The following is a 22,873-nucleotide window of genomic DNA, read 5'->3' as shown; positions in this document are numbered from 1 at the left end:
GGTAATTAGTGGGTGTTTAGGGTAGAGAACAGATGTAAACACTGCACTTGGGAGGTGATCGGACGTCGGATCTGCGGGCGATCTATTGGTGTGGGTGGGTGATCAGATTGCCCGCAAGGGGCAGGTTAGGGGCTGATTGATGGGTGGCAGTGACAGCGGTGATTGATGGGTGGCAGTGACAGGGGGTGATTGATGGGTGGCAGTGACAGGGGGTGATTGATGGGTGATTGACAGGTGATCAGTGGGTTATTACAGGGAAGAACAGATGTAAATATTGCACTGGCGAATTGATAAGGGGGGGGGGTCTGAGGGCAATCTGAGCGTGTAGGCGGGTGATTGGGTGCCCGCAAGGGGCAGATTAGGGTCTGATCTGATGGGTAACAGTGACAGGTGGTGATAGGGGGTGATTGATGGGTAATTAGTGGGTGTTTAGAGGAGAGAATAGATGTAAACACTGCGCTTGGGAGGTGATCTGATGTCGGATCTGCGGGCGATCTATTGGTGTGGGTGGGTGATCAGTTTGCCCGCAAGGGGCAGGTTAGGGGCTGATTGATGGGTGGCAGTGACAGGGGGTGATTGATGGGTGGCAGTGACAGGGGGTGATTGATGGGTAATTGACAGGTGATTGACAGGTGATCAGTGGGTTATTACAGGGAAGGACAGATGTAAATAATGCCCTGGCGAATTGATAAGGGGGGGTCTGAGGGCAATCTGAGCGTGTAGGCGGGTGATTGGGTGCCCGCAAGGGGCAGATTAGGGTCTGATCTGATGGGTAACAGTGACAGGTGGTGATAGGGGGTGATTGATGGGTAATTAGTGGGTGTTTAGAGGAGAGAATAGATGTAAACACTGCGCTTGGGTGGTGATCTGATGTCGGATCTGCGGGCGATCTATTGGTGTGGGTGGGTGATCAGTTTGCCCGCAAGGGGCAGGTTAGGGGCTGATTGATGGGTGGCAGTGACAGGGGGTGATTGATGGGTGGCAGTGACAGGGGGTGATTGATGGGTGATTGACAGGTGATTGACAAGTGATCAGTGGGTTATTACAGGGAAGGACAGATGTAAATAATGCCCTGGCGAATTGATAAGGGGGGGGTCTGAGGGCAATCTGAGCGTGTAGGTGGGTGATTGGGTGCCCGCAAGGGGCAGATTAGGGTCTGATCTGATGGGTAACAGTGACAGGTGGTGATAGGGGGTGATTGATGGGTGATTGATGGGTAATTAGTGGGTGTTTAGAGGAGAGAATAGATGTAAACACTGCGCTTGGGTGGTGATCTGATGTCGGATCTGCGGGCGATCTATTGGTGTGGGTGGGTGATCAGATTGCCCGCAAGGGGCAGGTTAGGGGCTGATTGATGGGTGGCAGTGACAGGGGGTGATTGATGGGTGATTGACAGGTGATTGACAGGTGATCAGTGGGTTATTACAGGGAAGGACAGATGTAAATAATGCCCTGGCGAATTGATAAGGGGGGGTCTGAGGGCAATCTGAGCGTGTAGGCGGGTGATTGGGTGCCTGCAAGGGGCAGATTAGGGTCTGATCTGATGGGTAACAGTGACAGGTGGTAATAGGGGGTGATTGATGGGTAATTAGTGGGTGTTTAGGGTAGAGAACAGATGTAAACAGTGCACTTGGGAGGTGATCTGACATCGGATCTGCGGGCGATCTATTGGTGTGGGTGGGTGATTAGATTGCCCGCAAGGGGCAGGTTAGGGGCTGATTGATGGGTGGCAGTGACAGGGGGTGATTGATGGGTGATTGACAGGTGATCAGGGGGATAGATGCATACAGTACACAGGGGGGGGGGTGATCAGGAGGGAGCAGGGGGCAGTTTAGGGCATAGAAAAAAATAGCGTTTACAGATAGTGACAGGGAGTGATTGATGGGTGATTAGGGGGGTGATTGGGTGCAAACAGGGGTCTGGGGGGTGGGCAGGGGGGGTCTGATGGGTGCTGTGGGCGATCTGGGGCAGGGGGGGGGGGAAATCAGTGTGCTTGGTGCAGACTAGGGTGGCTGCAGACTGCCCTGGTGGTCCCTCGGACACTGGGACCACCAGGGCAGGAGGCAGCCTGTATAATACACTTTGTAAACATTACAAAGTGTATTATACACTTTGTATGCGGCGATCGTCGGGTTAACATCCCGCCGGCACTTCCGTGTGGCCGGCGGGATGTTGCGGCGGGTGAGCGGCGCCAGGCGGAGGCGGAGGATCGCGTCACTGATGACGCGATCGCTTCGCCCATGCCCCTACAAGGACCGCCGCCATTTGTCAATACGGCGGTCCTTGCGGGGTCCACTTCCCGGCCGCCATTTGTCAATACGGTGGTCGGGAAGTGGTTAAATACTTCAGTGTCCTTGCTCCTCCTCTGCTATTTAGGATCTTCTCCACATCAAATTCACTCATTACTATCCACCAGAATGCCTTACATAAGCATGTGTCAAAAGTGTTCACTACAAATACATTGTTTCTGTGCCCTCTCATTTTCTCTTGAAGAAGTGAACACAGAGTCATGAAAAAAAATATTTGGGAATTGGACACTTGTAGATTAAACAACTTAAAGTGACAATCTCATATTATTTTCCATTACAGGAAAAGTTAAAAAACAACCTTCAGTTATCTGTGCAAGAGAGCTTCTCTGGGCAATTTGACCCACTTGGTCAATTACAGTCCTTCTTTTTTCTGAAGCACTTAACCACTTGCCGACCGCGCACTCATACCGCGCGTCGGCAAAGTGGCAGCTGCAGGACCAGCAACGCAGATCTGCGTCGCCGGCTAATTAATCAGGAAACAGCCGCTCGCGCGAGCGGCTGTTTCCTGTCATTTCATGGCGGGGGGGCTCCGTGAATAGCCTGCGGGCCGCCGATCGCAGCTCGCAGGCTAAATGTAAACACAAGCGGAAATAATCCGCTTTGTTTACATTTTTACAACGCTGCTACAGTAGCAGCGTTGTAGTAGATCAGCGATCCCCGGCCAATCAGCGGCCAGGGATCGCTGTCACATGACGGCGGGGAGCCTGTTAGAGGCTGCACAGGACAAATCCGTTCCTGTGCAGCCTCCGATCTCTCGGGGAAGGGAGGGAGGAGAGGGAGAGGGGGAATCCTGCGTGGAGGGGGCTTTGAGGTGCCCCCCCGCCACCCACAGCATGCAGGAGCGATCAGACCCCCCCAGCACATCATCCCCCTAGTGGGGAAAAAAGGGGGGCGGTCTGGTCGCTCTGCCTGTCATTTGATCTGTGCTGGGGGCTGTAGAGCCCACCCAGCACAGATCTGAAAAAACAGCGCTGGTCCTTAAGGGGGGGGGGGGGGGTAAAGGCTAGGTCCTTAAGTGGTTAAACAGCCAAGAAACAGTGAGAGACAGCTTGAGATAAGGTCTTACTGCAGAAAAACCGAGTGTGGTTTTCAAACTGCAACTGTGACAAAAAACATGCAATGTTATAAATAAAGCTATATAACAGAAAATAAAAATGTGAGATGCTTTTCTTTGCCACTAATGTTCTATTCGTTATCCGTACTACACATACAATTTATTCTATCATAATTTTTTTTTCTGTTCAGTGTCACGTTAAGTTGTTTTTTTTCATGACTCTGTGTTCACTTTTTCAGGAGAAAATGAGAAGGTGAGTTCCCATTTGGAGGTCTTTTTTTGCTACAGGTATCTTTTAAACTGCAACATTATTTGCTTACAAAGGATATATTTAGAAATACATTAAAATATTTACATTTCAACTTGTGACATGTTGACCTTGTGTTAAATATAGAGGTAAATAATTTCAAGTAATTGAATTGCATTGTGTATTTTTTTTTTATCGAAGCATGAATGAATATGCCTACTCTGTAACTTCCACCTTACATATCTGCAGCTTCAAGATTTAATTCATTCATTCATACTAATTCATAGGGTGGAAAATATCTTACACAATGAATTGAGGAACAGTATTGTCTTTGTAATGAATTAATAACTACATTGAGGAAAGGGAGTGTACATATTGAGCAGGTACAAAAAGTACTATAGGAAATGTGGTATTAACTTTATTGAGCTGTAGACTATGCAATTTTGTAATATATGTTTAATAATTAACAATTTATTGATTAGCTGTGAATATTTGTCACCACAATTCTTCTTACGTTGACTGCAGGCAAGAACGTATGTTCCTTGTAAGTACTCTTCCAAAACCTATGGAAACATATTTTTTCTAACAACTTTTGTGAACACTAGTCTTTCAGAATAGTAGGCAAGCACTACTAGTATGCCTTCCCCAAAACAAGACAAATAATTCATTTTGTAAGTGCCATTATACAAAAATCGAATGTTGACCACATACCTTAACCACTTGAGGACCGTGGGCTTTACCCCCTTAAGGACCAGACCCTTTTTTTCCATTCAGACCACTGTAGCTTTCACGGTTTATTGCTCGCTCATACAACCTACCACCTAAATGAATTTTACCTCCTTTTCTTGTCACTAATAAAGCTTTCTTTTGGTGCTATTTGATTGCTGCTGCGATGTTTACGTTTTATTATATTCATCAAAAAAGACATGAATTTTGTCAAAAAAATGATTTTTTTTAACTTTCTGTGCTGAAATTTTTCAAATAAAGTAAAATTTCTGTATACATGCAGCACGAAAAATGTGGAAAACATGTTTTTAATAAAAAAAAACTATTCAGCCTATATTGATTGGTTTGGGTAAAAGTTATAGCGTTTACAAACTATGGTGCAAAAAGTGAATTTTCCCATTTTGAAGCATCTATGACTTTTCTGACCACCTGTCATGTTTCATGAGGGACTAGAATTCCAGGATAGTATAAATACCCCCCAAATGACCCCATTTTGGAAAGATGACATCCCAAAGTATTCACTGAGAGGCATGGTGAGTTCATAGAAGATTTTATTTTTTGTCACAAGTTAGCGGAAAATGACACTTTGTGACAAAAAAGAAAAAAAAAAAAGTTTCCATTTCTGCTAACTTGCGACAAAAAAAAAAAAAATGAAATCTGCCACGGACTCACTATGCTCCTCTCTGAATACCTTGAATTGTCTACTTTCCAAAATGGGGTAATTTGTGGGGTGTGTTTACTGTCCTTGCATTTTGGGGGGTGCCTAATTGTAAGCACCCCTGTAAAGCCTAAAGGTGCTCATTGGACTTTGGGCCCCTTAGCGCAGTTAGGCTGCAAAAAAAGTGCCACACATGTGGTATTGCCGTACTCAGGAGAAGTAGTATAATGTGTTTTGGGGTGTATTTTTACACATACCCATGCTGGGTGGGCGAAATATCTCTGTAAATGACAATTGTTTGATTTTTTTTACACACAATTGTCCATTTACAGAGAGATTTCTCCCACCCAGCATGGGTATGTGTAAAAATACACCCCAAAACACATTATACTACTTCTCCTGAGTACGGCGATACCACATGTGTGACACTTTTTTGCAGCCTAGGTGAGCTAAGGGGCCCAACGTCCTATTCACAGGTCATTTTGAGGCATTTGTTTTCTAGACTACTCCTCATGGTTTAGGGCCCCTAAAATGCCAGGGCAGTATAGGAACCCCACAAGTGACCCCATTTTAGAAAGAAGACACCCCAAGGTATTCCGTTAGGTGTATGGCGAGTTCATAGAAGATTTTATTTTTTGTCACAAGTTAGTGAAAAATGACACTTTGTGAAAAAAAACAATAAAAATCAATTTCCGCTAACTTTTGACAAAAAAATAAAATCTTCTATGAACTCGTCATACACCTAACAGAATACCTTGGGTTGTCTTTTTTTTCTAAAATGGGGTCACTTGTGGGGTTCCTATACCGCCCTGGCATTTTACGGGCCCAAAACCGTGAGTAGTCTGGAAACCAAATGTCTCAAAATGACTGTTCAGGGGTATAAGCATCTGCAAATTTTGATGACAGGTGGTCTATGAGGGGGCGAATTTTGTGGAACCGGTCATAAGCAGGGTGGCCTTTTAGATGACAGGTTGTATTGGGCCTGATCTGATGGATAGGAGTGCTAGGGGGGTGACAGGAGGTGATTGATGGGTGTCTCAGGGGGTGGTTAGAGGGGAAAATAGATGCAATCAATGCACTGGGGAGGTGATCGGAAGGGTGTCTGAGGGGGATCTGAGGGTTTGGCCGAGTGATCAGGAGCCCACACGGGGCAAATTAGAGCCTGATCTGATGGGTAGGTGTGCTAGGGGGTGACAGGAGGTGATTGATGGGTGTCTCAAGGTGTGATTAGAGGGGGGAATAGATGCAAGCAATGCACTGGTGAGGTGATCAGGGCTGGGGTCTGAGGGCATTCTGAGGGTGTGGGCGGGTGATTGAGTGCCCTAGGGGCAGATAGGGGTCTAATCTGATGGGTAGCAGTGACAGGGGGATTTTGATGGGTAATTAGTGGGTGTTTAGGGTAGAGAACAGATGTAAACACTGCACTTGGGAGGTTATCTGACATCGGATCTGCGGGCGATCTATTGGTGTGGGTGGGTGATCAGATTGCCCGCAAGGGACAGGTTAGGGGCTGATTGATGGGTGGCAGTGACAGGGGGTGATTGATGGGTGGCAGTGACAGGGGGTGATTGATAAGTGATTGAAAGGTGATCAGTGGGTTATTACAGGGAAGAACAGATGTAAATAATGCACTGGCAAATTGATAAGGGGGGGTCTGAGGGCAATCTGAGCGTGTAGGCGGGTGATTGGGTGCCCGCAAGGGGCAGATTAGGGTCTGATCTGATGGATAACAGTGACAGGTGGTGATAGGGGGTGATTGATGGGTGATTGATGGGTAATTAGTGGGTGTTTAGGGTAGAGAACAGATGTAAACAGTGCACTTGGGAGGTGATCTGACATCGGATCTGCGGGCGATCTATTGGTGTGGGTGGGTGATTAGATTGCCCGCAAGGGACAGGTTAGGGGCTGATTGATGGGTGGCAGTGACAGGGGGTGATTGATGGGTGATTGACAGGTGATCAGGGGGATAGATGCATACAGTACACAGGGGGGGGGGGTCTGGGGAGAATCTGAGGGGTGGGGGGTGATCAGGAGGGAGCAGGGGGCAGTTTAGGGCATAGAAAAAAAATAGCGTTTACAGATAGTGACAGGGAGTGATTGATGGGTGATTAGTGGGGTGATTGGGTGCAAACAGGGGTCTGGGGGGTGGGCGGAGGGGGGGGGGTCTGAGGGGTGCTGTGGGCGATCAGAGGGCAGGGGGGGGGGGGGAAATCAGTGTGCTTGGGTGCAGACTAGGGTGGCTGCAGCCTGCCCTGGTGGTCCCTCAGACACTGGGACCACCAGGGCAGGAGGCAGCCTGTATAATACACTTTGTATACATTACAAAGTGTATTATACACTTTGTATGCGGCGATCCGGGTGCTAGTAACCCGTCGGCGCTTCCGAACGGCCGGCGGGTTACAGTGCGAGGGGGGCGGGGCCAGTCCCCGGCGGAGGATCGCGTCACGAATGACGCGATCACTCCGCCCATGCCCGTACAAGGACCGCCGCCAATTGTACATGCGGCGGTCCTTGCGGGATCCACTTCCCGGCCGCCATTTGTACATGCGGTGGTCGGGAAGTGGTTAAAGAAGATCTGTGATGAATTTACAGCACATTAAAATAAACATATTACTGTTTCCCCCGTTATTCCCCCTCTTAATTTCTCCTATTTTCACCACTCCCCACTGCCAATAAATAACTTAATTTTTTTATTTAATTTTAAACCTTTGGGCAAGATGGCTGCAATGTAAAGTGCTTCCGGGTCAGTACACAGTCTCCCTGTACTGCTGTGCAGAGCTGAGCTGAAGCCACAGGAGGCAGAACTCCTCCCTGCTGTCAGCCTCACTGGAGCGAGGCAGATCTTCCCCCTGCTAGCTGGAGCACACAGAAAGGTCAGGGATGGCTCATTAGATGACATGCAGCAGGGGGAGGGAGAGGCAGATAGCAGGGAGGAACAGCTGCTGTATTGTCTGCCTCTTCCTGCAGCACAATATTCGTCTAACTAGACGAATAATTAGAAAGGAGCAGGAGAGAGACAGCACAGCTGTTTCTAGACAAGACAAGGGAAAAAAGATTTGTACTTATGAAAGGAACTTATCTCTTCATTTAAATTGCATTTTTAAAAAGGTCCACAGAACCCCTTTAAGATGAGATCATGAAACAATTAGGGATGGTCAATGAGAAAATAAAATTTTGAGTTGATGCAGCATTATACAAATTTTGCGGTTTGCAGGAAAAAAAGTGTTGTGCACCAAAACATATGCTTACAGAATTTATTGCTTCAAAGTCACATACAGATAAGCATGCAAAAGTGAGAAGCAGATGGTTTAACCCTCCTGGCGGTTTGGCGAAATCCGCCAGGGGGCAGCAAATACGTTTTTTTTTTTTTTTTTTTTCATGTAGCGAGACGAGGTCTCGCTACATGATAGCCGCTGCTCAGCGGCATCCCCCCAGCCCCAGGAGATCCCGTTCAAAGAAAGGGATCTCCTGGAGGGCTTCCCCCGTCGCCATGGCGACGGGGCGGGATGACGTCACTGACGTCATCGACGTCGTGACGTCAAAGGGGACTCCGATCCACCCCACGGCGCTGCCTGGCACTGATTGGCCAGGCAGCGCACGGGGTCTGGGGGGGGGGGCGGCTGCGGCGACGCGTATAGCGGCGGATCGGCGGGTAGCGGCGGCGATCGGGCACTGCACGCAGCTAGCAAAGTGCTAGCTGCGTGCAGCAAAAAAAAAATTATGCAAATCGGCCCAGCGGGGCCTGAGCGGTGCCTCCCGGCGGCATAGCCCGTGCTCAGCACGGGCTTACCGCCAGGGAGGTTAACAGCCATTTCGCGGGGCTAACAACCAGCTTCCTCAGAGACTCTTAAGAGATGCATTTTTGAGTATAGCATATATTCAGCTGATTTAGATACAAAAATAGTAAATTGAATACTACCTAAGAATCTTGACATTATGTCCCTGTGAACAATTTTAGTCTGTCAAAATTTCTGAATCACTAGATAATTATAGATTGTGTATTTGTAGTGTTTGCCAGTCCTAAATATGTACAGTAGCTACACGTGGTTTTTTTTTTCCCAGGAGATTTGACCATTTTAACCGCTTCCGCACCAGCATGGTTGAAGTCTACATCCTGCATATGACTGTGCGGCTCTGACAGGACATTGATTTCAACAATCGTCGTCACACGGTCCCGCTGATCGCACGGCTCTGTCCCCGCCACAACCCACTTGCCCTGCCATCAGTATGACGGCAGAGATGTGTAAGCCGGTCAGGAGCCGATTTCATTGGCTCCTGACCAGGGGTCTAGTCCTGGGAAAAGAGGTGAGTGGACTCACCCTAAAAACCTCTGCGCCGTGCGCCTAAAAATGGGCGTGGTCAAGCATAGCGTGGCCGTGGTCATGGGTGGGGCAAAATAAACATGACCTTAGCAGTGGTATAAAAGGTCTGCCAGGGGAAGTTTGAGCTCTGTCGTAGTGTATCCCCAAAAAGTAGATGTAATCTGACAGCATTTCACCCAAAATACACATAATCTGGCAGAGGTTCCTCCAAAATACAGTAATGGCAGTGGTACCCCCAAAATAGACAATGTGGCAGCAACAGTTCCCCCAACATACACATAACCTGGAAGCAGTTCCCCAAAATACACGAAACCTGGCAGTGGATCACCCCAGAATAGGTAGCCAGGTGTCCCCCCCCCCCCCCCCCCAGCCGGAGGGGAGCAGCGCAGTGGAGCGTTGTGCAGAGCAGTGGGGAAGGGCGGATGTCTCCCCCCCCCCCTTTCCCTCACCTTGGGGCTCCCCTTCCTGGCTTTCCCCTCCAGAACATTTGCAGCGGCGGTGGCTGGCAGCAGGCATCAGCGGGCGGGACTTACCGGTACCTTCTCCTCGTTCCGGCGGGTTGAAGCTGTGCGTGCCGCTAGTTTGGTCTAGTCAAGACCAGAGCAGCGGCACGCACAGCTTCAACTCGCCGGAACAGGAGGAAGAAAGTCCCGCCCACTGATGCCCGCTGCCAGCCACCGCCACAAATGTTCTGGAGGGGAGAGCCAGGAAGGGGAGCCCCAAGGTGAGGGAAGGGGGGGGGGGGGAGACATCCGCTCTTCCCCACTGCTCTGCACAACGCTCCTCTTCATTGCGCTGCTCCCCTCCACATATGTTAGGGTGGACGACGTCCACTCTCCAAAAAAAAGTAGGTGGACGTTGTCCACCCGCGTTCACGCAGGACTCGACCCCTGCTCCTGACCCTGTCATCACTGTAAGCCAATCCCATTGGCTTACATTGATGGACAGCGTCAGGAGCCAATGAAAGCAGCTCCTGACCTGCTCACACAGCTCTGCCGACATAGGGATGGCAGAGAGAGGGACCTGCAGCGGGGAAAGAGTGGCATGACCGATGGTAGTGGCGGATCATTGCAGTGATTCATCAGTAAGCGCCATTTTACCGTATTAGTAATCTCTGGTCCTTAAAGGGGCAGAGACTGCTGGTACGGGAGTTGTTAATTGAGACTGTTATTGACTTATTGAAGTCCTTCGCACCTCATTACTCTATTCTAGCAATGTATCCCAGCAAAAACACTGCCAAGATGTCCACAGAGTTGTAGTTGTTGTTTGTCAGGGTTTTTTAAAGGTGAAATAGCTAAACCGTATTTGTTTTGATGCATGGCTGACTTGATAGGCTCTTTCGGGGAAAATACATGCGCGTGCTAAAATAACAATTGTGATGGAAAAACAAATTATGCAAGCTCATCCCTAATTATGTGTAACCCAAAATAACCTAATGATAACCTATTGATTAAACACAGGTAGCAGGCAGAACATAACAGAAGTACCTTGTTTTTCCAGTTAGTGTTTCCAGTCATAGCATTACTAATAACAACGCTCTTCCAGAGGGGTAGGTTAACAATTTTATATCATTGGCCTCGAGTCATAAAGCATTACCGCATGCAGTAATGCTGAAAACAGCTGACTTTACTGAGCACTTAGGAAAATGTCCATTCATAAAGGCTGTTACCGCATGAAAAGCTGAAATTACCAAGCCGTGAGGTAAATTACTGACTTGTGCGTTAAATACCTCCACAAATGTCAGTAAATGTCAATTCATAAAAGTTAGAACATGGGGTAACAAGCGGAACAATTACCGGCTGCTCTGGGCTGGCGCTAGAAGAGTGATATGAGAGCGGTAACACTGAAAGCCACAAGCAGAGGAGATAAGCTATGACTGACAGGAGCACAGCCAATAGAAACAGCTCCTGTCTGCTTCAGGTCCTGCTGATCGGATGCTGATAGGAAGTGCAGGCTTTGCAGTGAGCAGAGAAAAGGGAACAAATGAAGGTTCCCTTGCAGCCCTTTGGCAGTGTTTAACCTCTTCAGTTCCTGATGCTTTCCCTATACTAGCTACTTATCTTCAAAGCGGGGTATGTGTAAGGACTCTAAGGGCTCGTTTCCACTATCGCGAATCCGCATGCGTCCAACACATGCGGATTCGCACATGTAATGCAAGTGGATGGGCCTGTTTCCACTGTATCGTTGTTGAGGTGCGTTTTTTTCAGCGGTGAAAAAACGCACAAAAGAGCCGCAGAATTCGCCTGCGAGTGGAATGCAGGCGAATCGCCGCTAATGTATTTAATAGGGAATTTGCATGCTGTTTTGGTATGCGAATTTTCATGCGAATTCGCATGAAATCAATGGAAAAGCACACCGGCATTGCCATGGTTAAATTCGCATACATCGTCATCCATGTGAATTCGCATGCGAATTTTGCCGCATCGATTTCGCAACGCAATAGTGGAAACGAGCCCTTAGAAGTTCATTTAAGCTGTGGCAATTAAATAAAATGTTAAGAGAGACTAACAGACAGATTCAGAGCCAAGCAGAGGCAGTATAACAAACAGTATAGCACAGCATGCACATCTAAAGGGATGTCAGGATGCATTGTAATTACTTCACTGCACCCAGATTTGTCTATTGAAGCGGTAAATTAACGAACTTCTATCACACCTCTGAACTGTTTTATGAATCAGCATACCAAAGTCTAAAATACCGAATGGGGTGATTTACCAAGCATTTTACATTTACCGCACATTTTACATTTACCGCACACAGCTCTATGAATTGAGGCCAATGTCAGTGTGAAGGACACCTCGGCACTAGACCCTAAGCCTCCCGTCTTCCACTAATGCCTAATGCTGGGTACACACGTTACGATTTTCTGTACGATAGATGCATCTAATTGATAAATTCCTTCATGTCCGATATTACTCTGGATCAATTCTGCGCCCGATTTCTCATAGAAGTGAATAGAAAAAGTTAAGAAAAATGGAGTGAAGATAAGAGAATCGAGTGCAGAAATGAGCGTACAAATCAATCGGGTGGGAAAATCGAGCGGAAAATCGTAACGTGTGTACCCAGCCTAAGTATTCTTATCGAGAGTACAGTGCAGCATCTAAATAACCTTTGGAAATTCCCATCTTGTTTGAAATGATAGGAACATTATCACAGCTAGCTACTGTGATCTGGATCAGATCAGCACAGTGAGTTCACTCTTCCAGTGACCGAAATGTGTGCTGTGCATCTAGCCCCCGGCTCTTCAGTGACTACTGTACCTGTCACTCAGGAACCGTTTTGAATAAGATAACATTTTACAATGGTGATTAAGTTGCCGTGATGCAAGAAATACAAAAATGTGATGGAAGCAAAAAGAAACTGTGCTGCATAATATGGTATACAGGGACATGGCACCCCAAACACAGTAAAGCAGTAACACAGCTTTTCAGATGTGCTTTTCTCAGCTACACAAATGTTTTATTACCTATCAGTGAACATTACACTGCTATCCAACTGCAGAATTTAGAGCCCTTAAAGTAAACATAAGATGGGCTTACTAAAAGATTTGATACTTACCCGAGGCTTCCTCCAACCCAATGAGCACCGATGCATCCCTCGCTGTTCTCCCAACTGCCTGCATTCAGCTGCAATCAGCCCCGGTAACTGGCTCAGCCAAATTACTGGGGCTGATTGCGGCCGAACGGAGGCAGTCAGGAGGACAGCAAGGGACGCATCGGTGCTCATTGGGTTGGAGGAAGCCTCGGGTAAGTATCAAATCATTTAATAAGCCCATCTCAGGTACACTTTAAACCTTCCAGTGGGAAAAATTGGATTGGAACTTTAAATACTGTACATGTTTATCTCATCATGTTAGTTCTCTTTATGTACCCTATAACCACCTCTGACCACCGATTGTTTTCACCTTAGGGACAGAAGCATTTTTTTCCTCCCAATAATGTCGCAATAACTTTATGTATTGTTTTTATTTTTCAGGTCAAATTAGGCTAGCCTAAGAGCTTCCTGTATGTGCCTAAGCCTAAGACCCCTCTGGTGGTGCCTAACCCTAAGACCTCCCTTCCTTACGCCTAACTCTAAAAACTCCCTTTCCACGTTGCTTACGATAATTAATGAAATTATAATTCTCAAAACGAATGTAAAAATGATAAAGTAGAATATAAAAATGTTGAAAAGTTAAAATCATTTACAAAAATGAAAATTGTTAAAAGGAATTTCATAACAATATTTTTCAAATCACTAATTCTGAAAACATTTTTGGTTTGACGGGCTTGGCGCCTGGCACCCAAATCGTCCAGTTTTGTGCCCAATAGCCAATATTTAACATTAGAGTGAATGGCGGTACCCACTTCTCGTATGTATGTGCCCAATTTTCCTGCCTCCCCTAAAATCTATTCTGCTACTTATCACAGTTAAAATATCATATATCTCATTTTATATGGGCAGAGTTACGAAGTGACGTGGTAGACATGTGGTTTGAGCTGGACCCGGTAGCGTCATTTGCACTCTGGACATGGAGTTTGTTACAGGCCAGGACTGTCTGCGGCCAGCGCACGTGTTTCATACATCAGTGAGAATACAGGCACCGTGCAACCTTGCATCTAGCCATCTGCTGACCTTGAGCCGCTAGAGTGGTATCGCTCATAACAAGCAAACATGTAAACTTGTTTTGCAATGCTGTTTTTGGATGTTTTTAAACCTTCATTTTCTTTTACAATAAATATTGGCACTTACATGGCAGATGAACATATGGCCGTTACTTTCTAGATGACCCTCATACAACATCGCACTATAAGCCATATTTAAACACTTATTTTTATTTATTTTTTTATGGCAGTCTATTTGAGTTTTATGTCTGGAACCCACTAACAGTGCTTTCCTAAGCTCTTGTGATTTGAAAAGCTGTTGCTAATGTTATGCTATGGGTGTTATCCCAATTGAGGGATGTGATTTTTAAATCACAAGCGCTTAGAAAAGAGCTGCTAGTGGGTCCCAGAGGTCACACATTCTTTTTCCGTCTTGTACTCATTTCCAAATGTGACTGATGGGGCAACTTAAAGGGACTCGTGAAGTGAGAGGGATATGGAGGCTGCCATATTTATTTCCTTTTAAGCAATACCAGTTGCCTGGTCCGATCCTCTGCCTCTAACATTTGTATCCATAGACCCTGAACAAGCATGCAGCAGATCAGGGCTACAGCCCTCCGAACAGCGGCGATGTAAATATTTACCTTCCCGGCTCCTGCGCAGGCGCTGTGTCGGCTCTCGGCTCCGGCTCGGGTCTGCTCTACTGCGCAGGCGCAAGTCTCCGCCGCCTGTGCAGTGGAGTGGACCCGACTGAGATCGGGTATTTCCGTCTACTTCGGAGCTGAAAGCCTCAACAGCGCCCCTGCTGGAGCCTAGAAAGGTAAATATTGAACAAGCTGTCGGGCCGCTGTTCGGAGGGCTGCAGCGAGACCCCCGTGGGACAGAGGATGGCGTGGGAAGCCTCATTGGGACCCTGAGGCTTCCCCCTCCCAAGGTGAGTACCCCCCAGGGGAACTTTTTGATGTTAGTGTCTCTTTAATGCAGAACATAGCACGCAGAGGACTGTGTAACTCACCTTCCCCGGAATCCAGACACCAGCAGCCATTCTCCTTCCGGTCCTCAGAGGCTTTGGATCCCTATGGTGAGATCGCCGTAAATCGTCAGCTGTCGATCTTACTACAGGATTACAGCGCCACCTGGAGGATGGAGGGAGAATTGCTGCGCTGGATACCAGGAAGGTGAGTAAGTGCAGAGACTGTTGCAGGCTCTCTGGGGGTATACTTTTTCTTTCTTTTAGGTTCTAAAAGCTAATGGAAAAATGTACCACTTTTAGACCCTAAAATCAGGAAAGAATCATAGTGCCAGGGCGGTTAAAAGGAAATAAATATGGCAGCCTCCGTATACTTATTGCTTCAGGTTTCCTTTAAAGGATACTTGAGGTAAGAAGAGGAAGGAAAAGCTTTACTCACCTGGGGCTTCTTCCGGCTCCTAGAAGACTATATGTCCAGGGCCGATTTCCCACTCTGCTCTAGGCTGCCACTGCCCCTTTCATAAGACTGAGACCTGCGGCTGGGCCTTTTCCTTCCTCTTCTTACCTCATGTACCCTTTAAGCCAGAGTTCCCCAAACCTGTCCTCAAGGCCCACCAACAGTGCATGTTTTGCAGAAAACCACAAACATTCACAGGTGAGGTAATTAGTGTCTCAGCAGAATTGATTAACTACCTCTGTGGATTTCCACAAAACATGCACTGTTGGTGGGCCTTGAGGACAGGGTTGTGGAACACTGCTTTAAGCCACAGGTGTTGAACTCCAGGCCTGGTGGGCCAGATCCATGCCAATGTTTAGGATGGACTGAGAAACAAAGGAATGTGTTCTACCAGATGGACCACACCTTTCCAGATTCAGTCCCATAAATTAATTTGAGCTGTGCCAAAAATGTGTGAGGACCTTGGCCCTCGAAGGACCGGTTTGACATCCCTGCTTTAAGCTGACAATATATGCATCGTTTTGTTTTTTTTACCTGCAGATTTGATCTAGCTATCTTTGATGCAACAAACTGCATCAATCGTAATTTCGATCGATTTGCAGAAGAAACTTTGCAGCAGAAATGGATCAAGATTATGGTCATACCGGAGAGTAAATTTTAACCAGACATGGCAGGGGAGCAGTGGTGGAGTAAAAGCCCATAGCGCTGCACTGTATAATACATATTAATAGTGTAAATATATTAATAATTATATTGATAATAATTAAATAATATTAATTTCATGGTGAAATCTATTGAAAAATCTATGTGCAGTGTATGGGGGAACTCGACCCCTCTCTGTTCAGATTCAGATCAGAGAGCGATTGATCTGTTTGCCACATTGGGTGGCAATGTAAGTGTATGGCCACCTTTTCAATGTTACTCCTGAAACTATATATTACTGTAGACTCCACAGCTAACATTTTATTTAGCAATAAGACAATCACTCAACAAGTTACACTACTCCATAAAGTATCTTCTATTTCTTTTAATCCCAGAAATGTGACAGAAGCAGCATTACCACTGTCCGATACACACTAGTCCTGTGCTGACTGATCACTAGCATTTCCCTTCAGCAGAAGGGCACCTTAGCTTCACAGACAAGCTAACCAACGCAGCCAAGCACGCTTCTGCTGACTGAAACCCAACTGACTGACTGTGGGGAAGGTAAACAGAGCAGAGAGCTTATGACAGTGGATAATGCCCTGATCATGTAATGCAGCGAGGAGGAAGGAAGGGCTGGCGTGTTGCCAGCACAGTGGAATGAGGCAGCTCTGCGATCAGTCCCTCCTCACACTCTGCACGGCACATGGCAGCATAAGCCGGACTGCAGCCCTCTCATACAGCAGCGGCAAGGAGATCACACGGAGAGATGACAGGGGGCACAGCGGGCGCACTTTTCACGCACTATCTGGAATGTGCTAAGTGCGTGAAACCAATCTGAAAGACTTTCTACTCGGAGACTACAAGTGCTGAGAGCGCAGCCAGGAGATCTGCTGCTGCTGTGTGAGGCTGAGCGTGGGCTTCCACTGTGCGTGTAGCGGTGGAGGGCAGCATGCCAGTGCTGGAGAGATGCTTCAACTCTACGGAGATGGGCAGGAGCTGGCGGACAGGTGAAGTGCTGCTGCCCATGTACACGGGGGCTTTGCCAGCCTACCACTCGGCCAGTCTCAGCTGCGACCTGCCAGAGATCATAGAGATGGTCAAGTTGCTGTGGAAGTCAAAGAACGGGCTGCAGAGTGTCAAGCAGCGGGGACTGCTGGCAAATGAAGATGCTCTGGGAGCTTTACCAGGTAATGCCTCCTCGCACTGCAGTCTGTGGGCACATATTTTCCAATTGTCACACAGTGTAATATGGGAAACTGCTGCAAGCTCTGACACGTTACCTTAAATTGCCCATATGCTTGCTCAATTTTCACAGCAGATTTGATCATTATGATCGAATTTGCCAGAGATCGAGGCTGATCTTGCCTGATCATAATTTTTTATCGATTTCCAACCCAAATCAATCAAAACTATTGGTTGCGCAGGCTGGAAAGATCTTGCTCGAAAGGGTGCTGTTGAGTGCATGGCGATAGACTTCAGGACGACTGATGAAGCCCCCCAGGTCCCCCTGCCCCCATCTAAAATTTGGTCCCTTGTACACTTTATGCTGAAATCTATTGAAAATCTGTGTATAGTGTGTGTTGCAGTAATAGATCTCTCTGTTCTCAGACTAGGACCAGAGAGGGATCTATATGAGATGGACAAATCTGGTGGTTTTCTATAATGGCCATCTTTAGTTTTATGACAGGTCCGTGAGGATATTTATCAGTCAGGTGCAAAAACTGAAGCAACTCCATACTAAAAATCAACAAATCTGAAAAGCTCCTTTGAGCAACAGCTTAAATTTGTGCTCTAGTTTTTAGTGTGGTGTTTATGTAAACTCTTTACCATCTAATCAGTACAGATTAATTCTCCTTCATCTGTTGAAGGATATGTATCAAAGCAAAAAAAAAAAAAAAAAAAGACCAAACAACTGCTTGGATTTAAAATACTACATGCAGTTAGGCCTGAATGTTTTGGTTACTTGAGACTTTCTCTTTTATCCCAGTGTAAGTTCAGGTGGAAGAAATGTTCTTTTAGGATGCACTATTAATGTAATAGAAGCTATTCCTAAAGGCACAAAACATTTATAAGTGATTCATAACTGGTCCATAATAATCACTAGAATTTCAATGTGATCCATTTTTACTGAGTCCACCAATATAATGTATGCGTTTCTTCTATGATGAAAATAATTTTGTTGTTAATAGATTTACCTTTTTTTTTTTTTTATTTTTTTTTTTTTAATTTGATGAAGGCATTTGTTTAGCTTGTATTTCTATATTTTATGTGCAGTTGGACTGAATCAATTGCGGCCATTGAAAGATTCAGGTGTACCATGTATAGATAATACCAGTACTTTGCTTCCTATGATTATGATTATGAACAATTTTCATGCTAGGTACACAATACTATTTTCTGACAGATTTTACTGTCAGATTGATTATTTCCAACAGGTCTGATCGATTTTCCATTCACTTCTATGGAAAATCGTTTGGAAATCAGATCGGACCTGTTGGAAATAATCGATCTGACAGTAAATCTGTCAGAAAATAGTATCGTGTGTACCTTGCATAAAGCATATAAAATTGCGACAGATGAATTGTGTATTTTATGAAGCAATGTAAATGCAAGTTTGTTACTGTGATGTTGCAAATGCAGTATGGTGCTTGCCATCTGTTTCTTTTACCATACCAAGTCTGTATATGAATACATTGTCATTCACATGTCAAATGAGTAACAGATACATTGTAAATACATAACAAATGCTTTTTTTTTAAAGGACCACTATCTTGAAAAAAGTAAGCCGTTTAAATCTGACAGAACCAACAGGTTTTGGGCTAGTCCATCTCTTCATGATGGGTTCTCAGGGTTTTCTTTGATTTCAACAGCATTTCCTGAACAGCAGTTGCAAAGTCTTATTAAGGTAGCCATACATCCAGCGATATATGGGCAGATTCGACAAAGAGACAAATTTATAGAGATAAATTAGAGAATCTACAGCCTGATTCCCGTCCGATTTCGGCATGAAATCTTCAGTTAATCGACTGCCGCTGCCCCAATGTATAATGTGCACCGGTGTCTGCATTTATATGTTACCTGTCCTGTAGCAGCCTCGGCACAGTATGTATGGATGTTGGGCCGAAGTTGGTTGGTCAGGTGTGCGGGGCGGTACGGTGCCGATTTCCGGAATAAGCGACGAGACACTGAAACCCCTGCGGCAATGTATAAATGTGTCCGGTGTGTGCATTTATATGTTACCTGTCCTGTCGCAGCCTCCACGTGGTGTCCGTAACCTCCGGGCGGCTCTCCATACACGCTACTGGCGCATAGTGGCTGACGTCGTTTCAATGCGCCAGTGGCATTTACGGGGAGCCGTCTGGAGGATTACGGACACTGTGCCGAGGCTGCTACAGCACAGGTAACATATAAATGCACACACCGGGCACATTTATACATTGCCGCAGGGGTTTCAGTGTCTCTTCGCTTATTCCGGGAAATCGTCACCGTACCGCCCCGCACACCTGACCAACCAACTTCGGCCCAACATCTTGTGGCATGCGCGATCGACCATGCGACCAGTTTCCTCCCCGAAAATTGGTCGCTTTGTTGGTTGGGCATGCACTTGGCGGCACCAATTTTCATCCAGTTCAATTATAATAATCAAATTGGATGGTCGATCGGCTGCCGAGTTGCATGATGTATGGCTACCTTTACTGACAAAGTAATGTGCAAGTGAGTAGAGAGGCCTGCTGGTATTTTACTATTTTGGCAGTTAAACTGGGAAACAGTAAATTCGGGCGCCTGAGGCTAGTGGACAAATCGGGCGCCGCCATTCACTTCTATAATAAATATCGTTTAATGGGCGCCCGGTAGGAAAAAAGGGCGCCGGAGAAAACTAACGTTTTAAAAGCGGCGCCCGGAGACTTAATGTTTTATTACTGTTTCTCATGATTACACATTATTTAATGATTTATACATGTTTAAATATTATTTTTAAACGAAAACCAGTACAATATTTTTCCCAAACATTAATTTTAAACGAAAAACATTACTTTTTTTTTTTTTTTTTTTTTTTTACATTATTTTTAAACGAAAAAAATAACAGGGGGGTCTTAGGTTTAGGCACCAACAGGGGGGTCTTAGGTTTAGGCACCAACAGGGGGGTCTTAGGTTTAGGCACCAACAGGGGGTCTTAGGTTTAGGCACCAAAAGGGGGGTCTTAGGTTTAGGCACCAACAGGGGGGTCTTAGGTTTAGGCACCAACAGGGGGTCTTAGGTTTAGGCACCAACAGGGGGGTCTTAGGTTTAGGCACCAACAGGGGGGTCTTAGGTTTAGGCACTAACAGGGGGGTCTTAGGTTTAGGCACCAACAGGGGGGTCTTAGGTTTAGGCACTAACAGGGGGGTCTAGGGGTTAGGGGTAGGTACAGGGAGGGTTACTTAGGCACCAACAGGGGGGGTCTTAGGTTTAGGCATCAACAGGGGGGTCTAGGGGTTAGGGGTAGGTACAGGGAGGGTTACTTAGTAATTTTTTTTTAAACGTTATTATGCGTTTCATTATTTAAACGAAAGATTAACGTTTTTACAATTGCCGATTTAATACACATTATTTAATGATTTATAACGTTTAAAAACATTACTTTTAAACGAAATACATTTTTAGTTTCAAATTTACTTTATTGGTTCCATTGTAGAAAATGTACATACAGTAAGGATGCATATTGAGCAGATAACTGTATTAAGTTACATAGGTCATATAAGAAAAACTTATGGCAGTATGACATTGTACATAAGCCTGAGTCATGCATTTTTGATAAAAATAAAGTGTGGAACGATCAAGTATTAACATTTGAACAAGGGTAGTATGCCAACAAGTGTGAAAGGTTGTATTTAGTATGGTTAGAGATGCTTAGGGCATAAGGAAGAACAAGGTACCTTTAATAATCAATGAGGTATTTGTAAAATGTACACCAGATGAGAACAAGAAAACAATGTTGGGTTGACTTATTATTTTAAAACTGTTCGAGTGCTTGTTTAATATTTGAAGAGGTAACATTATTAAGCCATGGTTGCCAAATTTTATCAAAATGGTGGACCCTATCCATCAGGTTAGCCTTAATTTTTTCGTTAAGCATGGTCTCCTGCATTTTATCCAGGACGCATCGATAGATGAGTGCTTGCTGACGCCATTGAGATGCAATATAGGTTTTAGTAGAGTTGGCAGCAAACTGTATGAGCTTATGATAAGCATAAGGAATATCTTCCGGTTTATAGCCCAGAAGGAAAATCATGGGGTCAGCTTGTAACTGGATTGAGAGAATTTTATTCAAGTTATTTATGATCCTAGACCATAGCTGCGCTACCTTAGGACAGGTCCACCATATATGATATATTGTACCCGGAGTTTGGCAACCCCTGAAACATGAGGAGGGATTTTCTGGTGATATTTGGTGCAGTTTTGTGGGAACTAAATAACTACGGTGTAGAACTCTAAGGGAGACCTCCATGTTTGTAACCTGGAGGCTACCCTTACAGAGGGTGTCCATACATTGCATCCAGTCTTCTTTATTCAATGTTTTATCACAGTCACGCTCCCAGGCAAGTTGAAAAGGAAGCTTATTTTGGGATGTGGTAGAATTGAAGGAGGAATATAGAGTGGATAACATGCCTCTGCACAAAGGATCCGATCTGCAGATGTTCTCTAGAAAAGTAGACCTTGAAGTTTGGTTAGTGGGGCATAGTGACTTCGCAAAGTGAATAATTTGAAACGCTCTAAATCTTTCATTCAAGGGTATTGACAGTTGTAGTTGTAAGGAGGCCAAAGCAGGGACAGGCCCACCCTGTGTTATATTACCTAAGGTTTTAATATTTTTAGCGGTCCACCATCCAAACAGAAGTGGGTCATGCCCTCCAGGGAAGTCTGGGTTGTTGAAGATTTCTACAAGCTGTGATGGCTTAGCCTGCAAATTATGCTTATAACGAACTTTTTTCCATAAAGATAGGGTGAGGTAGGTATATGGAGAGAGTATCGTAATGTTTTTAATGTTTTTAAGAGAGGACCATAGCAGGCCTCTCCAGTTCAGAGGGCGGACCAGAGCATCCTCCAAAGAGAGCCATCTGGGTCTGTTGTTTTCAGCAAATATCATGGGCAGGAAGGCCAGCTGGGAAGCCAAATAATACTTGTAGAGGCATGGCACCGATAAACCCCCTTCTTTTTTATGCATCATCATCATTTTGCGGTTAATACGTGGGTGCCTATCATTCCATATGAATTTAAAGATGTTTTTTTGTAGCCTTTCTAACATTCCCTTAGTCAAGCAGACCGGGAGGGTTCGGAATAAATACATAAGTTTTGGTAAAAGGGTCATTTTTACTGCTGTTACCCTGCCTGCCCAAGATATTTTATAACCCTTCCATTGCTGTAGAAGTTCTTCTAAATGCTTTAGCATTGGTACATAGTTCCAGTGATATAATCTATCAGGGTCAGAGGAAATCTTAACCCCAAGGTACTTCAAGTAATGAGGCTGGTATCTAAAGTTAAAAATGTTGGAGATATATTCTCCCATTCCCTTAGGGAAGTTGCTAAATAAGGCTTCTGACTTTTCGTAATTTAATTTTAGTCCTGATAAGGATTCAAAACGTTTAAGTTCTTTTAGTAGGTTAGGAAGGGAAATGACTGGATTCGTAAGAGTTAACATAACATCGTCCGCAAATAGCGACAATTTAAATTCGTGTGTATGGATCTTATAGCCTTGGATATTTACGTTAGATCGTATAGAGTTAGCTAGGGGTTCCATCATGATAGCGAAGATGGCTGGTGAAAGGGGACACCCTTGGCGGGTCCCACGTTGTATCTTGATAGGTTGGGAGGACGGTGCTGGTAGTTTTAGACGAGCAGATGGGAAGGAGTATAATTGTTGT

At 45.5% G+C, this 22,873-nt stretch overlaps 1 protein-coding gene across 6 annotated transcripts in view; it reads left to right on the top strand.

The window, feature by feature from the left end:
• The window catches only part of PDE7B (phosphodiesterase 7B), a 514,887-nt gene that overhangs the window by 312,803 nt on the left and 179,211 nt on the right, over nucleotides 1-22,873 (top strand). Inside the window, exon 1 of one of the 6 annotated variants that reach the window (XM_068231625.1) lies at nucleotides 16,617-17,158. The exons of the other annotated variants lie outside the window; for them this stretch is intronic. Within the exon in view, the coding sequence (XP_068087726.1) occupies nucleotides 16,921-17,158 (238 nt within the window). The 5' untranslated portion in view covers nucleotides 16,617-16,920. Of the gene's footprint in view, nucleotides 1-16,616; nucleotides 17,159-22,873 lie in introns of those variants that run through there. 6 annotated transcript variants of the gene reach the window in all.

Source organism: Hyperolius riggenbachi, chromosome 4 (assembly GCF_040937935.1).
Source record: "Hyperolius riggenbachi isolate aHypRig1 chromosome 4, aHypRig1.pri, whole genome shotgun sequence".
Taxonomy (NCBI): domain Eukaryota; kingdom Metazoa; phylum Chordata; class Amphibia; order Anura; family Hyperoliidae; genus Hyperolius; species Hyperolius riggenbachi.
This window is presented reverse-complemented; position numbering and strand designations above follow the sequence as displayed.